Source organism: Ochlerotatus camptorhynchus, unplaced genomic scaffold, assembly GCF_037179485.1.
Source record: "Ochlerotatus camptorhynchus isolate MF236.1 unplaced genomic scaffold, CSIRO-AGI_Acam_v1.1 ptg000314l, whole genome shotgun sequence".
Lineage (NCBI taxonomy): Eukaryota > Metazoa > Arthropoda > Insecta > Diptera > Culicidae > Ochlerotatus > Ochlerotatus camptorhynchus.
Window position 1 is genome coordinate 3806788 of NW_027040802.1, and position 17444 is coordinate 3824231.

At 41.6% G+C, this 17444-nt stretch overlaps 2 protein-coding genes across 2 annotated transcripts in view; one reads left to right on the top strand and one right to left on the bottom strand.

Moving 5' to 3' along the window:
* Kdm5 (Lysine demethylase 5) overlaps positions 1-17444 on the top strand; it is a 52514-nt gene that overhangs the window by 21750 nt on the left and 13320 nt on the right. The window lies entirely within an intron of this gene.
* LOC135707577 (uncharacterized) lies at positions 9049-15749 on the bottom strand. Its single transcript, XM_065229451.1, has 2 exons — positions 12261-15749; positions 9049-12204 (listed from the first exon to the last, which is right to left on the bottom strand). The coding sequence occupies exon 1, from the start codon at positions 15747-15749 to the stop codon at positions 13827-13829; it is 1923 nt and encodes a 640-aa protein (XP_065085523.1). The 3' UTR covers positions 9049-12204; positions 12261-13826.

Sequence of the window (17444 nt, forward strand, 5' to 3'; positions counted from 1 at the left end):
GATTTTTATTTAGTTCACTTCAAGTCTAGTGAACTAAACAACCTTAAGGCCTTAGAAAAAGCTAGCCTTATGCTCCATGTCCGAGTGAAGTGGGAACACTTCAGGAAGACTGGAGGAAATTTCCAAAACCTTACTCAGTGCCGTAAGTGCCAGGGATGGGGTCACGGAACTAAAAATTGCTACATGTCAGCTAAATGCATGAATTGTGGTGATTCCTCTCACGCAAAGGACGACTGTCCTGTGAAGGAAGATCCTAAGAAATTTAAATGTTCAAATTGTGGTGAAAACCACAAATCCAATTTTTGGGAATGTAAGACTCGCAAAGCGATCCTACAATCTCGTTCTAACCGACAGGTAGGAAACGCTCCACGTTTCCGACCAGGTACAAATTCCTCTGCTGTTAACAACGGTCAGCGAGGAACAAATTCTACATTCGTACCCGTAGATACAAATATCACCCCTGCTTCAAATGTTTCATCTGTACCTACTCCCCTCGCTGCTAACAATGTTCAGCGAGTTAATGGAGCTACCTATGCTGCTATTGCAGCGGGTAGAAATCAAAATACTAACCAACGTTCTAACGGAAATTTTGACAATTTTGACTTAGGAAGCATTACTGCTCCTAAAATGGAATTTTTACAGAATTCATTAATTGACATGATTTCTGATATGCTTAAATCTAACTCCATGTTTGATGCTATTCAAACTGGAGTAAAATTTGCTAATAATATTGTCATGACTTTAAAATTCAGTAATGGATTTTAAAGCATTAAACATTTTAAATTGGAATGCTCGATCTCTTAAAGATAATGAAGACGAGCTATTTAATTTTTTGAGAGTTCATAACGTGCATATTGCCGTTATAACTGAAACGTTCCTTAAACCTGACCATAAGGTTAAGAAGGACGCAAATTACTTGATTTATAGAAATGATCGTCTTGATGGACCCTGTGGTGGCGTTGCCATCATTATTCATAGACGAATCAAGCATAAAATTCTTTCTTCATTTGAAACCAAAGTTTTTGAAACTTTGGGAGTTTCTGTTGAAACAAAATTTGGACAACTTACGTTTATAGCTGCCTATTTGCCATTCCAATGCGTAGGCCAGCAAAAAAATTTTTCTCAAGGGTGACCTCCAGAAACTTACCCGTCATAGGTCTAAATTCTTCATTATTGGTGATTTTAATGCAAAACACCGCTCATGGAATAATGCTCAAAGCAATTCCAATGGTAATATTCTGTTTGATGATTGTTCTGCAGGTTATTACACTATTCAATATCCAAACAGCCCAACATGCTTTTCTTCTGCAAGAAATCCCTCAACTATTGATTTGGTCTTAACTGATTCATGTCATCTTTGTAGCCAATTGGTTACCCATGCTGACTTCGGTTCTGATCACCTTCCAGTAACTTTTGAAATATCCCAAGAAATAATTTCTAATCCCAACAGCTTTACTTTCAATTACCATAGGGCTGATTGGGAGCAATATCGAACATTTATGGAATATAACTTCGATCCAAACATTCCTTTGCAAACCAAAGATGAAATTAATTATGCTCTTGAATCTCTGACTACTTCTATAGTTGAAGCAAGAGCTGCCTCAGTACCAAAATGCGAGCTTAAATTCGATTCAATTATAATAGACGATGATCTTCAGCTCTTGATCCGTCTTAAAAATGTCCGTAGGAGACAATTTCAAAGAACACGCGATCCTGCCATGAAAGTTATCTGGCGGGATTTGCAAAAACAAATTAAAAAGCGATTCTCTGCCCTGAGGAACAGAACTTTTGAAAATAATGTTTCTAAATTAGAGCCGAGTTCCAAACCCTTTTGGAAACTCACAAAATTTTTGAAAAAACCTCAAAAGCCAATTCCAGCGCTTAAAGAAGGTGGTAAAATTTTGATCACAAATTTGGAAAAAGCTCAGAAACTTGCTAAGCAATTCGAGAGTTCCCATAATTTCAGTTTGGGTCTTACTAGTCCTATTGAGAATCAGGTTGCTCGGGATTTTCGGAATATTTTCTCTCGGGAAAATATTTTTGATGATTTGATGATTTTGGACGAAGTAAGGTCTATAACTAAAAAATTTCAAAATATGAAAGCTCCAGGTGATGATGGAATTTTCTATATTCTCATCAAAAAACTCCCAGAGAGTACCTTGTCTTTCCTGGTAAAATTATTTAACAGATGTTTCCATTTGGCATACTTTCCTGATAAATGGAAAAATGCAAAAGTTGTTCCAATTTTGAAGCCGGATAAAAATCCAGCTGAAGCTTCTAGCTACCGTCCAATAAGTTTGCTTTCTTCAATAAGTAAACTTTTTGAAAAAAATAATTTTGAATAGAATGATGCTTCATATCAATACGAACTCAATTTTTGCAGATGAGCAGTTTGGATTTCGTCATGGGCATTCAACTACTCATCAACTCTTGAGAGTTACCAATTTAATTCGTTCCAACAAATCTGAAGGCCACTCAACTGGAGTTGCTCTTCTAGACATAGAAAAAGCATTCGACAGTGTTTGGCATGAAGGTTTGATTGCTAAATTGAAAAAGTTTAATTTTCCACTTTACATTATGAAATTAGTTCAAAATTATTTAACTGACAGAACTCTGCAGGTAAATTATCAAAATTCCAAATCTAATCGACTACCTGTTAGAGCAGGAGTTCCTCAGGGTAGCATTCTTGGGCCTATATTGTATAACATTTTCACTTCGGACCTCCCTGATTTGCCTCAGGGTTGCCACAAATCTTTGTTCGCTGATGACACAAGCATTTCCGCTAAAGGAAGAAGTCTTCGTGTTATTTGCAGCAGACTTCAGAAAAGTTTAGATATTTTCTCTTCTTATTTACAAAAATGGAAGATTTCTCCCAACGCTTCCAAAACTCAACTTATAATATTTCCACATAAGCCCAGGGCTTCCTTTTTGAAACCTAGTAGTAGTCACATAGTCACTATGAACGGAGTTCCAATTTCCTGGTCAAACCAAGTGAAATATCTTGGTTTAATACTTGACCATAAATTAACTTTTAAAGATCACATTGAGGGCATTCAAGCCAAATGTAACAAATATATAAAATGTTTGTATCCTCTTATAAACAGGAAATCCAAACTTTGCCTGACGAATAAACTTCTAATATTTAAACAAGTTTTTAGACCGGCCATGCTTTACGCTGTGCCAATATGGTCTAGTTGTTGCACTACCAGGAAAAAAGCACTTCAAAGGATTTAGAACAAAATTCTGAAGATGATTTTGAAGTTGCCTCCCTGGTACAGTACTACCGAAGTACATAGAATTTCGAATGTTGAGACTTTAGCACAAATGTCCAACAAAATAATTAATAATTTCCGGCAAAAATCGTTACAATCCTCAATTGCAACGATTAATTCCCTTTATACTTAGATAAGATTTAGTTTTAGTTATTTAGTTTTAAGCTATCAATTGTTATACTGACATGCAGGTTTAAAAAACCTGTTTAAAATACTGAATTGCCAAGACAGGAACAATGTAAAAACACTTAGATATATATCATAACAATTAAGGCTGGTAAGTTACTGTAGTAACTGGAGCACCTAGGTTAAAAATGAAATGTAATTTATTTTGAATTTGGAACAAATAAAGAGTTAAAAAAAAAAAAAGTATCAAATCATCTTTGGATACTCTACTCTTCTTCTTTTTTTCTTTTTTCAATGCGTGCTGCCAATGTTTCCCCTCTGTGTCGGGAACCACGTCGTTTATTCGATGATCATTCGTTCGATGCTGTTGGTGTTTCCTTGCTCAAGCCAAGCCAGAGGCATCGCCAGGAATATATCAAAGCTTGTTAATAGTAGGGTTTGGGGTTGAAATGACACAAATGGTGTTAGTTTGCGGTAGACCGATTTCCCACGGTCGGCTCGGGGTTAGTAGGATGTCATATGGATTAGGAAAATGGTTAGGATGATTCACAGACAAATAACAAAACTACTAACAGAACAATAAATCATTACGTTCGCTCTGAGTGCGAACATTCTCCCATCGGGCGAAGAAGGGTTTGGATAACAACAGGTTCAAAGGACAGGGGGGCTAGCTTCGAGATGGGACGACGATATCTCCGATCTTAAGACTCATCGACCTGAACACAATGACTAAGGTTTTTATACTCATTAATAAAATCCACATACTGCTTTTTCAGCTCAGGATTTTTCTGGAACCGTTGTTCCAACATGTAAAATCGACGAAGAGCAATCGCGCGGTTATTTTCCATCTGATGGATAGAATCTTTCAGGGGCAGTTGAACAATATATCGAGCATCCTGGTCTCGACGGGTGGTGGAGCAGAAAATTGCATCGCTGTTCGTCACTAGTAAGAGGATTACAAGATTCTACAGATTCAACAGACCAAAACTTCTCCATGGATTCAGCAAGACTTTGTAAGCCAACAGTGTAAAAATGTTGTTCGACTCGTGAAGAACCAACATCTTCGATGGAACCAGCAACAACCCATATTAAACGGGTTTCTTGAAGGATTGGGAGATCATCCTGCTCTATCAGGCGTCGAAATCGTCGCTTGCCAAATAAATGTGAAGAACAAAGACCTTTGCATAGCTTCACTTTATATTCCACTAAGAACCTCCATTAGTCGTAGTCAACTCTGAGTCTAGTTTCGATTCTTCCATCTAATTCTGGGTGATATGAACTCCCATGGTACGGGTGGGGCGATCTATATGATGACAATAGAGCGACTATTTTTTACGATTTATGCGACGATTTCAACTTGACTATTTTGAACACTGGTGAAGCGACACGTATAGCAAAACCTCTGGCTCGAGAAATCCGACTCGACCTATCTTTGTGTTCAAGATCGCTATCATTGGATTGTATGTAGCGATCATTTGCCAATCATCATTTCAATTAAGTGTGCCTCTCACTCTGCAGAACCATCTCGAGTTCCATTTGATCTTACAAGGAACATACACACTTAGAAATTATCACCGACTTCGGTAATTTTTACCGAAATCTGAACAGCTGAACTGTTCGGTAAAATTTATGCAATGCAATTCAATTGCTTTTCAGCTACTTTGAAACTAAATCTCAACTAAAATGACAAGATTTGATCATTTAAACAAGGTTGAACATGTTTTGAAACTATTTTCAAATTCAATTGCCTTTAAAACGAAGGTCAAAGTTTTACCGAACGTTCAGCTGTTTTGAATTTGGTAAAATTTACCGAACACGAAAAGAAAATCTTTAGTGTATAGATTGGCAGAAATATGCAACGGCGGTGACAATCGGTGCCGAATCAATAGATACGCTTCCACCATTGGAAGAATATCGATTCCTCGCCGATTTGAACTACAAAAGCTCACTGGAAGCACAAAAAAGAAAAGTTCCAAGTGCGCCCTTCAAAAGCAGACCAGCCACACCTGGATGGGAGAATGCACAAAATTGTATGTAGAAAAATCTAATGCTTTCAAAGCTTTTCGTAGACACAAAACCTCCACATACTTCGAGGAATATTCAAAGCTTGAGACAAAGTTGAAACAATTAATTTTTCCTTTTTTTTTTGTGGTAATCACAGTGGCAGCAACTTGCTAAAACTCTACACTGGACCCCTTTTATTGATAAATTTTGCTTCTATGAGCCTCTATTTTAAATCAACACACGGACGTTCCTAGGCTATGGTGCCCGTTTGGTCACTGTTGTTTTTGTGCTGATCCAAATAGTTTTGATAATATAATTGCGCATTCTTGTTTTTTAAAAAGGTTTGTTTTTGTCCCAGTCTTGTCTTCTGTCGTCACTTATTTTGTCATTTTGTCTTGTGTATTAACCCCCACTTGTCTTGTTTATTGTGTCAACTTGTGTCTATTGTCCTTCCCCATCTGTTCTGTTACTCTGTCATGACTAATTTCATTGATATATAAAAATAGTAATATCAATTACAGGATAATATGGTTATTTCTCGATTATTTTTTCAAAGGGAAGCACCAGCTCCTGTAAACAATGCATTCGATCGTCGATCCGGCGCAACCGGTAGCTCGCACACGCTTATCAACACCACCAGCAGGTGGAGGAAAATTTCCCCTATCTGATGATAGTGCCAGCACGCGCGGGCGAGCCACCAGTTACGCCAAATCGACGACCAAACGCACCGCCTACAAAAGCCGATACACTCCCTTGAAAAAGTTATCGAGATTTCTACTAATTAATGAATTATTGACAATTACCTCTCATGATCCTTGGCTCCACTATGATTTTAACTTACCATTTTTTGATTATTTATCAAATACCTCTCCGAGTATATAACGCCCCGATGCCTTGTTGGTTTCTGGTCTCATTTGGATTGGTCCTGAATTTGTTTGATATCCTGTTTGAAGTAATTCTTTGAGTTCCAGCTTGTACGTGTCTCACGTCATATGATTCGCCATTCATAAAGATAATGGGTTAAAAGGGAGTAAAACATACATAAAGGTAGATTAGTATTAGTTGTACTTGATCCAAACAATAGAAAGAAGCATAGATGACTTAGTAGAAAAATAAAACTAATATATAACTAAAAGTGCAATGGATAAGTGTTAGTTCCGGGATCATTTTAGTGTTAGTAGTTATGTTAGTTTTGATCCGTATTCAGCCCTGCTGGCCCCTCAAGCACTATTTGCAGCAATTGTGATAAGATTATGCGACACTGCTACTACTACTATGTTAGATGTATGACTTGTCAATTTTCGCAACGCAATGTCTTTCAATAAATCACTCAATCAATTTGATGTTTGAAAATTTGCTCAAAAGGGCTTTGTTGACACATCATACCTTACCGAAAACTAAAGCACAACAATCCTTCTAAAACTTCACTTGTTCGTAAGCGCCTGGTTGAAGATATGACTTTCGCTATTGACATTGTCTGTAATTTACAAAAGGAAGATTTATTATACAACTTCATAGGCTAGTCGCCTCCCTATACAACTTCATAGGCTAGCCGCCTCCCCCGCGTCCTATCTCTTATGTTAATTAACTTTCTGAATTATCTAATTGAAGTTTATTTAATAAATAACTAAAATCCCTAATCTACCTACACAATCATAACCCATGCTTTTAAACTACAATTTAACGTGTTTCAAGAACTTCTGGCCTTGACATATATTAATTATATCTTTGTTCGTCCCAGGTGACACCTTCAAGTGACTAAAATGCTTCACTTTGAAGTTAGTTTCCAAGCTAATTTTAAATTGTATATTGTATAGGGTAAATGTTCCAATTACGCTCTCACGTTTCCACTATGTGGCACCACAAAAATACATATGGGTATGTCACAATAGAAGCACACCACAGTGGAAATCCCGAGCCATAGTTCAAACACTTATCCCAAATCAAAATGAAGCACATATAAGATTAGTTACAATACCATGTACAAAAATGATGTTTAACATTGTTTCCTGAGTAATACTTCAATGAAAACAACAATGAAAGCTTGTCACGCAAATAGAAGGAGCACTGTTGGGCACTTTCTGAAACATTTCAATAGTACAATTCCCTTACAAACCCAAATTAATATATCTGCGTAAAAATAAATAAAACAAGAGTGATTTGCGGCAAAACCCGCCAGTATCACACCCAACGTCAGTGCCTATACGTAAGCGTACTACGACGCGGCTCTCAATTAAAGGAGTAACAAGTGTGATACTATCACTGCTAGACTAGATCTTTGGTTCTCTCATGCAGTGGTTTATCAGAGAGGGGAAGCCTAGTAATCCCCATTGCCTGTCCATGACGCCATTCTATCGCGGCATGAGCCAGCAACCTACCGTCTCCAACACTCCACTAGCATGAAATTAAGCCCGCCTACCAACAGCAAGGTGCAAAAACTAGCCAAGGGGAGGGACAAAGTTGAAACAATTAATCAAAGCAAAAAAACGCGGTTATTGGCGCAAATTCGTCGAGGAACTCTCACGAGTAACCTCAATGAACACCATGTGGAGGTTTTTTTTTTTAAATTCTTCATTAAGGAGATTTTTAGCCTATGGCTAGTTCATCTCCGGTGTTCCCTGGGCTTTGGCAAAACCTTGAGGTAGTTTAATTAGACTACCAGGTCCCAGGGCTGATCTGGATCTTTACCACATTGGAAAGATGCACACTAGTGTTGCCAGATCAGTGTTGATGCCTACCAAAAGTGCATTTGAACCCGCTTATTAAAGCATATTAACAGATTAATCATCACCGTACATTGTTTATTGCTCTATACTAATACTAAATGATTAAGCACAGCGATATTTTAGTAGGAATGCTGGATTTAGTCACAGTCACAGTAGAAATCATCTTGTTCATGTTTTTTTTCTTTTTTATATATTAAATCTTTTATTGAATTGAATTTATTTCTATGGGTATGCACGTTTGGAAAGTATCATCACAAAGATTCTGCACTTGGTCTACAGCTTGTGGGCGGGAAGCGTTGTTTTTGTTTTTTTTTATCTATTTATAGAGTCACTTCTTAGAAATACGAAGCGAAAGACAAATCAAGAATTAAGCACAAGACCTTAAAAAAAACTAACAACACGAAGTCTGGAAATGGCAATGTTTCATTCAAAACGTCAAGTATTTCAAGAATATCGGGTGAGACCAATCTAATTGTATTTAATCTTATTTTTGTGTAGTAGGATATTCAATTGAACCGCTCCGAGTTATTATGATGCTGTATGATCTTTTAAGCAATTTTCCTAAATTTTGGGGTACAAGGGTTTAAAAATTATGAAATCATAAAGCAAGATTTACAGGTACATATTGCAAAACATGGTCCTCTGTACGTTTACTTTTCAACTTTTATTAATACTACTGTTACTCCGACTATCCCCTACTTGAAACACTATTCCTCCCTATCCGGCATCTTAAGCAGGATTCAATTGATTCCTGTGATTATTATTCTGTGGTGCCAAATCTTTACCTCTACCTTTGTGCTGTATGGACAGTGATGTTTTACTGGAGACCTGGTCCTATGACCCCCTTTTGTGCTTGAAAATGAAAAATGAAAATGAAATGGCTAGTTCATCTCCGGTGTTGTAAAGGGTGGCTCGCAACATGCGTAATCGCTCATCTTCTAATGAGAGTGAAGAATAGTCCAACCGATGGATATTCGATTTCGCTAAAAAGGACTGTCCGGACTCAGTTCCAGCCCAACACATTCTTCGAGAAGCGTCTCCGAGCGGCAGCTCTCTGGATAAACCATTCACAATGCTGGAATTCTCTATGGCTCTTCTTTCATCGAACAACTCAACACCGGGAAGCGATATGATTAAATTCAATCTTCTGAAAAATCTCCCAGATATTGCTAAAAGACGCTTGCTAGACTTATTCAATTCCTTGCTAGAAAATACCATTATACCGCCTGAATGGAGACAGGTCAAAGTAATAGCCATTCGAAAACCTGGCAAACCAGCGTCTGACCATAACTCATACCGTCCGATTGCGATGCTTTCGTGCATTAGGAAATTGTTGGAGAAAATGATCCTTCGCAGACTCGATCAGTGGGTCGAAACAAATAACTTGCTATCAAGTACACAGTTTGGGCTCCGCAAGTGCAAAGGAACAAACGATTGTCTAGCGCTGCTTTTTAACAGATATTTAACTGGCCTTTGCGCACAAGGAGCAATTGGTTTCAGTATTCTTGGACATTAAGGGGGCTTTTGATTCAGTTTCCATTGAAATTCTGGCAGATAATCTGCACAGATGTGGACTTTCTGGAATTTTAAATAATTTATTGTACAATTTGTTGTCAGAAAAGCAAATGAACTTTTCACTTGGACAACTGACAACTTCCAGAATTAGCTACATGGGCCTGCCCCAAGGCTCATGTCTCAGCCCTCTTTTTTATAACTTTTATGTCAAAGATATCGACAACTGTTTGGCAAAACAATGCACGCTAAGACAACTTGCACATGACGGTGTAGTTTCCGTAAGAGGTCCACATGCCGTGGACTTGCAAGGACCATTGCAAAGTTCCTTAGATAACTTGTCTTCTTGGGCTAGGAATCTAGGGATCGAATTCTCGCCACAGAAAACTGAACTGGTAGTGTTTACTCGAAAGCGGTATCCAGCCCAAATGCAGCTTAATCTTTTGGGCAGAAACATTACTCAATCATTGTCTTTCAAGTACCTTGGGTCTGGTTTGATTCAAAGTGCACTTGGAATACCCATATTACGTATTTGAAGCAAAAATGTCAACAGAGGATCAACTTTCTCCGTTCAATTTGCGGCACATGGTGAGGGAGGTGCTCATCCGGGAGACATCATAACGCTTTATAAAACAACTATTCTCTCTGTTATAGAGTACGGCTCTTTCTGCTTTCTCTCGGCAAGAAAATGTCACCTAATAAAATTGGAACGAATTAAATATCGTTGTCTGCGTAATGCTTTCGGCTGTATGCACTCAACGCATAACATGAATCTCGAGGTTCTGGCAGGAGTAACACCTCTCCAGAACCATTTCTGGGAGCTCTCTCTCTCAGAATACTAATCAAATGCGGAGTGACGAACACACTTCCCGAGCAAAGTCTGAGATCAAATTGAAATCTAAATTTGATGTTTTGATTCCGCTGATAATGATTACTCGGGTTGCTGTCGTTTTGGTCGTTTTAACGGTTAAAATATCAAAATTGAGACCAAAAAAATCTTCCTGTGACATCACATTGAAAACTATTTCTGCTATCAGTGAGAGCAAACTGAAAACTAAATTTGATATCAATTTTTCCTGTTGATAACAAAACAAGTATTGAATTTGATGTTATGATAAGGCAATGAAAACAAACCTGCAACAACATTTTTTTGAAGAGCAAATGAACAGCAAAAGGAAAACAACATTTGGTATCAAATTTGTCAATTGCGTAAACTGAAATCAAATTATGATTTCAGTTTGATGTTGATATCAAAACTTGATTTCAATTTTGATGCTGGACTTTGCTCGGGTTATAATTGCTAATTTTGAAGAAATTCTTGGGTTGAACACACAATCTCGATTTATGAGAGTCTACCACCACTACGTATCCTCGGATATGTGTCTTCCTTGTTATATTCCAGACCGTGCTCACTTTACTAATCGCAGTTCCTCAATTAAATATGATCTGTCCATGAAACAAGTGATTCATGGGATTCCAGATCAACTTCGAACTATTGTTATCCCACGTATTTTTACTGAAAAGTACCAACACGTCAATTGCGTGAACATATATTTTACAGACGGGTCTCGTCTCAGTGGATCCACTGGCTTCGGTGTCTTCAATGAAAACTCTAGCGCCTTCCGCAAACTCCAGGAACCTTGTTCCGTTTTTGTTGCTGAGCTGGCAGCAATTAACTTCGCATTGGGGATGATTTCCAACATGCCCGCAGACCATTACTTCATCTTCTCGGATAGTCACAGTTCGATTGAGGCTATTCGATCGATGAAACAAGGTAAGCACTCATCTTATTTCCTTTCAAAGGTAAGGGAGCAGATGAGTGTGCTGGTCGAAAGATCATATATGATTACCTTTGTATGGGTCCCCTCACATTGCTCAATCCCAGGCAATGAGAAGGCGGATTCTCTCGCAAAGGTGGGCGCGCAGGAAGGCGAATTTTATGACAGGCAAATTTCACTCGATGAATTTTACCATTTAGTGCGTCAGAGTACCCTTTCGAATTGGCAAACCGGCATTGGGACAATGGAAATCTTGGACGGTGGTTACATTCAATTATTCCTAATGTTTCTTCGAGAGCGTGGTTTAAAGGCTTGAACTTAAGTCGTGACTTCTGTTGCAATTCTCATGTATTGGTAGTGCAAACTACCTATCCATGGAGGGACTGTGCGCCAACGAAATCAAGATGGTCAGACTAATGTTTCACGTGCATTTATTGCTCCCCCATAGGTCCGACACTTTTCTCCTCATGACGCCGCATGATCCTTCAACTCACTCCTACCAATTCTGTCTTCCCTGCATCCTCTCCCTAATTAATCCATCTTTTCTTTCTAACTATAATGTCTTCTTCTGGTGAGTACTCACTTTACCGGCCGGGTGCACCCTTACCGCTGGTCGAGCCTGGCTGCTTGTGGCGAGCCCCGTCGCCTCGATGGCACAAACCTCCAACAGGGCTCCACCTCGCCTGAGGGTTCCACAAGCGTTGCGGACTTCGATGCAAGCACCGTCGCACGATGATCAGATGACTCTATCCGATGAGCAGCTGAAAGCCTATAACAGAAAAAGCCCTGGAACGACTTTCGTTGGTTCCCATGCGACGTACCTCTAGCATTGAGGCACTTACTTCATTTGAAGGCTTCGGGTTTCGAACGCAGCTATTCACCGCCGTCAGGCACTGTCCGGACTCTCGCGTCTTGCTATCAAGTGGTTGATCTGCTTTAGCTGGTTGTTGCGCTGATGGTACGTTCGAGGGCACGTTTTGCCGTCGATTTCTTTTTTCGTGCGTCTTGATGCTTCTCGTTGTGTGGTTGGTGTTACGAAATCTATACCAAGAAACATATCAAAATGGCTTCCAGCTATTGTACGTCCACAGTACCCACCTTCAGCTTATTGCAGTCTCCGAAAGGGCTGTTATCGTTCCGGTTCTGGACTTCCCAGAAACTGTCGGATTCCGATCGAAGCTTTAACCACTACCGAAAGCAGCCCACGCGACGATAAATTGCGCTACGCACTCTACTCGCACTCGCGACGGCCAAAAAAGGACTGTTCGACTGACACCGTTTCTTTTTTGCGTGCTGTTTACACGGCAACCTTTCCACTTCTGCCTTTTGTCGAGTCCAATGGGGGTTGGTGAGAGTGTGTGTGCGTGCGGAAACGTAGTCAGCAAAATCCCTGAAGAATGGTGTTTGCGAAATAATTTGCGATCCTTGTTCGCTTTCAAGTGATGCGTCCCATGTGGCATAGTTTCGCTGCTGCACGTTCGATCGGATCTACTCATTTTATTGTGTTTCCGACACCAGTTTAGTGCTGACCATAGGAGCAATAATACGAACCAACCTAAAACGTAACACTTCATTCGCGTGATGAGTAGACTTATCTCCAACCACTACTCGCTAGATGCTCATCTCAATAAAATAAACCTTGTGGACAGCAACATCTGTCGGTGTGGAAACGGTTACGATGACATCGATCACGCAGTTTGGCAATGTACCAGTGTCGTCGCCTTAACCTCAATCTACCTGTGCAGCAACTCTCAAAACATAAACAATTATCCAAAACATAATCAATTATACAATTAAAATATTGCTTGCAATGGATAGATATCGAGTTAACTAGAAGATTAAGTGTATTTTTCAACCGATTCGAGGCATTAAATCTGTTTTTGAAAGTTCGTGCACAGGTAAAAAGTGAGGTTACGTGACGCCACTGCAATGTACGGATAATGACGCCGCCAGAGAGCGACTTTTGAATACCCTTGAGGCCCAAGGAAGACAACTCTATGTTCCTATCAAAAACGTGTTAAGAACTCGCGAAATCTACTATATGCAGTCGGTTTATGTGTTTCTTCAAATGTCTAGTTGTTCCGATGCAATGAACCATAACACATGCGGGAGGGAATCGCCGTGGAAAACGATCTTGGGATGACACTGGAAGTGCCCTTGACGATTCCCTTGGATGGACGGATCTTCGGTGGTGGACTGTAATTTCGGATGATCGGTTCGATGGAAAGAACACTTTTGCTACACTAACTTAGCTACATTTATTGCTCTTTGCTCTAGTGTACACACTTCGAAAGTTGAATTAATACTCCTCGGTTTGTGCTGTTCTCCCTCGTACGAATCCCTACCATAGTATTCAGCGTCGCTGTTCGTAGTGTTGCCGTAGAAATATGATTGGGCGCTACCTCACTTCAGTCCTTCTGAGAACGGACGGAACATTCTCCCCCCGGTTGAGACATCGTATCAACAGCTTCAGGTACCGATGAGGGGCAAACGTTGTCCTCGATTGGAAGTACGGAGACCTTGTTGATAGGACGACGGTACGTTGATCCGTTGGTGAACACATCGATGGCCCGTACTAAACCGTCATCACCTGGATACACTGATGTGATTCGACCCAGCTTCCAACTGAGCGGGGGTTGAGTCTTGTCGTGGAGTACGACCACCATTCCAGGTCGAAGGTTTGGTGTCGTTCGTAGATTCTTCTTGCGTGGTTGGAGAGAATTGAGGTAATCCCTGGGCCACGCTCGCCAAAAATGCTCACGCATCAGTTGAAGATGTTGCCATCGATCGAGTCGGTTAACGTTGATATCTTCCAGGGACGGCTCGGCTGGAGCGATCAGCGGACGACCTATAAGATAGTGAGCTGGCGTAATTACCTGTGGATCTGCAGGATCGCTGGACACGCTGTACAACGGACGCGAGTTTAGGATGGCCTCTATCTCCGTCAGGATGGTTGCCATTTCTTCGAATGTCAGCTTCACGTTGCGTACGACTCTCTTCAGGTGGGTTTTCGTCGCCTTAACCGCCGCTTCCCAGAGACCACCGAACTCTGGTGCGTCCGGCGGAATGAAATGCCACTGTATCTCACGTGCTTGGCAGAACTGTTGGATCTTCTTCGCAGTTTGTTGATCTTGGAATTGCCGATACAACTCGTGTAGTTCGTGGTTTGCTCCGTGGAAATTAGTTGCATTGTCCGAATGAATTTGTTGGACCATTCCTCTTCGATTGATGAATCTCTTCAACGACGCTAGGAAGGCATCCGACGACAGATCGGATACGACATCCAAATGCACAGCCTTCGTCGCCATGCATACGTAGACTGCTACATACGCTTTCACAAGCTTCGGACGATGTGAACCTTGTTTCACCAGAAACGGACCGGCATAATCCACACCAGTCACTGCGAACGGAGGCGATGGTACGATTCTCGATGTCGGTAGATTTCCCATTAGCTGTTTGGTTTCATCAGGATTCGTGCGAAAACATTTCACACATGACCGTGTTACTTGTCGCACAGTAGACTTTGCGTTCAAATGCCAGTACCTCTGCCGAATGATGTTGATCAAACCGGCTTGACCGATGTGAAGATGCTCTAAATGCAATGCACTAATCAACTTTCTCGTTACAGGATCCTTGTCGGGAAGAATGAGTTGATGCTTCGCTGCAAACGGCAGTTTCGAGCGATCCAATCGCCCTCCGACTCGCAGCAAGCCGTTTTCATACACCGGGCGCAGGTTGCCCAGACGTTTGGTGACGATCACTGGAGCGAACAATCCGAGTGGATCAAACAACTTTGCCACCTCGGAGTAAATTATGCGTTTTGTGGCTGGTTTATCGGCAGGTTGCGAAAAGCTTGGTGGATTGGCAATCATGAAAATGTCGATGTTCGGATCCCAGAGCAATCCGAGTACCTTGATTACTTCGTTGGGTCCATACTCGTGTAACGGAACTTTCTTTTCTCGATCTGCAGGTGGTATGTGCTCGAGAAACTCATCCGAGTTGGAGCACCTTTTGTGGATATGAAATCCACCTCTGGCAAGCAGGGCTTTCAGCTGACGTTGGCATTCGATGGCATCTTCGAGGGTGTTGGCTCCAGATAGAGCATCGTCGACGTAGAAGTCTTCTATCAGGATCCGAGCACCGATGGGAAACTCAGAACCTTCTTCCTGGGCAAGCTGCACCAAACACCTCGTTGCTTGGTATGGTGCACAAGCTGTACCGTACGTAACGGTATTCAATTCAAGTACCCTCAACGGATGCGATGGATCGGATCGCCAGAAGTATCGCAGGAACCGCCTGTCCAGTAGCGCCGTGAGCACTTGACGGTACATCTTGGCTACATCGGCTGAAAAAGCATATGGGTACTTACGGAATCGCAGCGTAATTGATATTATTCCATTCTGCACTACTGGGCCGACTTGGAGCACTCCGTTGAGCTTGGATGGTTCGAACTTGGCGCTAGCGTCGAATACCACTCGACACTTGGTGGTTGAGCTCTAAGGACGCAGCACCGCATGATGGGGCAGGTAGTACCTACTCAGATTCGGTGGGTCATCAGCTTCTTTGATTTCCCGGCAGTGGCCGAGATCCTCGTACTCCTTGATGAAACCGACGTATTGTTGCTTGAGTTCGGGATTGCGTTCCAAACGTTTTTCGAGCATGAAGAATCGCTTGAGCGCCAGAAAGCGGCAGTTATCCAACTGGTCCACGTTATCCTTGAATGGCAGCTTCACAACAAACCTACCGGTCAAATCACGCTCGTACGTCGATAAGAAATGGGCTTCACAGGACAGCTGTTCGGGTGAAAATGGAGAAGCGTCTGGTACTTCCTCCATCTTCCAGAATTGGTGCATCAATTCCTCGATGTAATCGATCGAAGCAGAGTTGGCGTGTTGGATAGCCGCGTTCGAAACGTACGGCTCGTTTATCACTCCGGCTACCACCCATCCAAGATGAGTGTCTCGAAGTTGCGGTAGATTTGCACCTACGCTCAGGTGATCGGGCTTCAAAATGTCGAAGAAAAGCTCTCCCCCGATCAGCATGTCGACCTTCTCGGGGCAGAAGAAACGTGGATCGGCGAGTTGGATGCCGTCAGGGAATTTCCAGGTGCTGAAATCGATTCTGCTGTTTGAAATAGTTCCAGTTACCTTGGGTGTAACCAGACACTCGATGTCGGCTTGAAAGTCTCCGTAGCTCGATCGGAATTTTACGAACACTTTGTCACGAGCTAGGCTTCTCAAGGCGTTGATTCCAGTAATTGGGACGTTGGCTTTCATCTTAGGAGAACCGAGGCGATTTGCCATTTCTTCGGTGACGAAATTCACTTGTGACCCACTGTCGAGCACGACTCGACATGGATGCGGTTGGTTATGCTTATCGATGGCTTGGACGACTGCAGTAAGCAGCAAAACGGTCTTCGATGTTTGGACGTGATTGCTTGAGCATGCAGTGGACACGGGTTAATCCACCACCGAAGCAGGAGGTTGAACACTAGCTGGTGGTTTGTTGATTTCACGATTCTTTGGCGAAGCGACGTTCGCTTTGACATCCTGGCTGCTGTCCCTTTCGTTGTCATCATGTAGTAGGGTATGATGTCTTCTGCTGCACTTTCGACACGTTTTGCTGGACGTACACTGTTTGGACTGGTGTCCCTTGCGGAGGCAGTTAAAGCACAAACCTGTCGTTCGAACTTTCTCTGTCCTCTGAGTTGCTGTTAGCTGTTTGAACTCCGTGCACTGGAAGTTGAAATGTCCACTGCCACAGAATTGGCAATGACCTTGGGATGTGCTGGAACTCGTGGTGGCTGTGTTGCTCTTCAACAACGGCATCTTGCTTGTAGTCGATATGGCTTTGGGTTTGGAGATAGTTGGTTGCGCTAGCACTCGCGATGACTCACACTGCTCTAGGACTTGACACCTGGTCTTGATGAATGAAATCGTCTGTTCGTACTTCGGCAGCACTCCTCTCTGTTGGGTACGTTCCCAGGCCATTCGCGTCGAATCATCCAAGGCAGTGACGATGAGATA

Bases quoted from the DNA above. Each gene is read 5' to 3' on its own strand.
- LOC135707577 (XM_065229451.1), bottom strand. From the start codon at position 15,749: ATGTACCGTCAAGTGCTCACGGCGCTACTGGACAGGCGGTTCCTGCGA.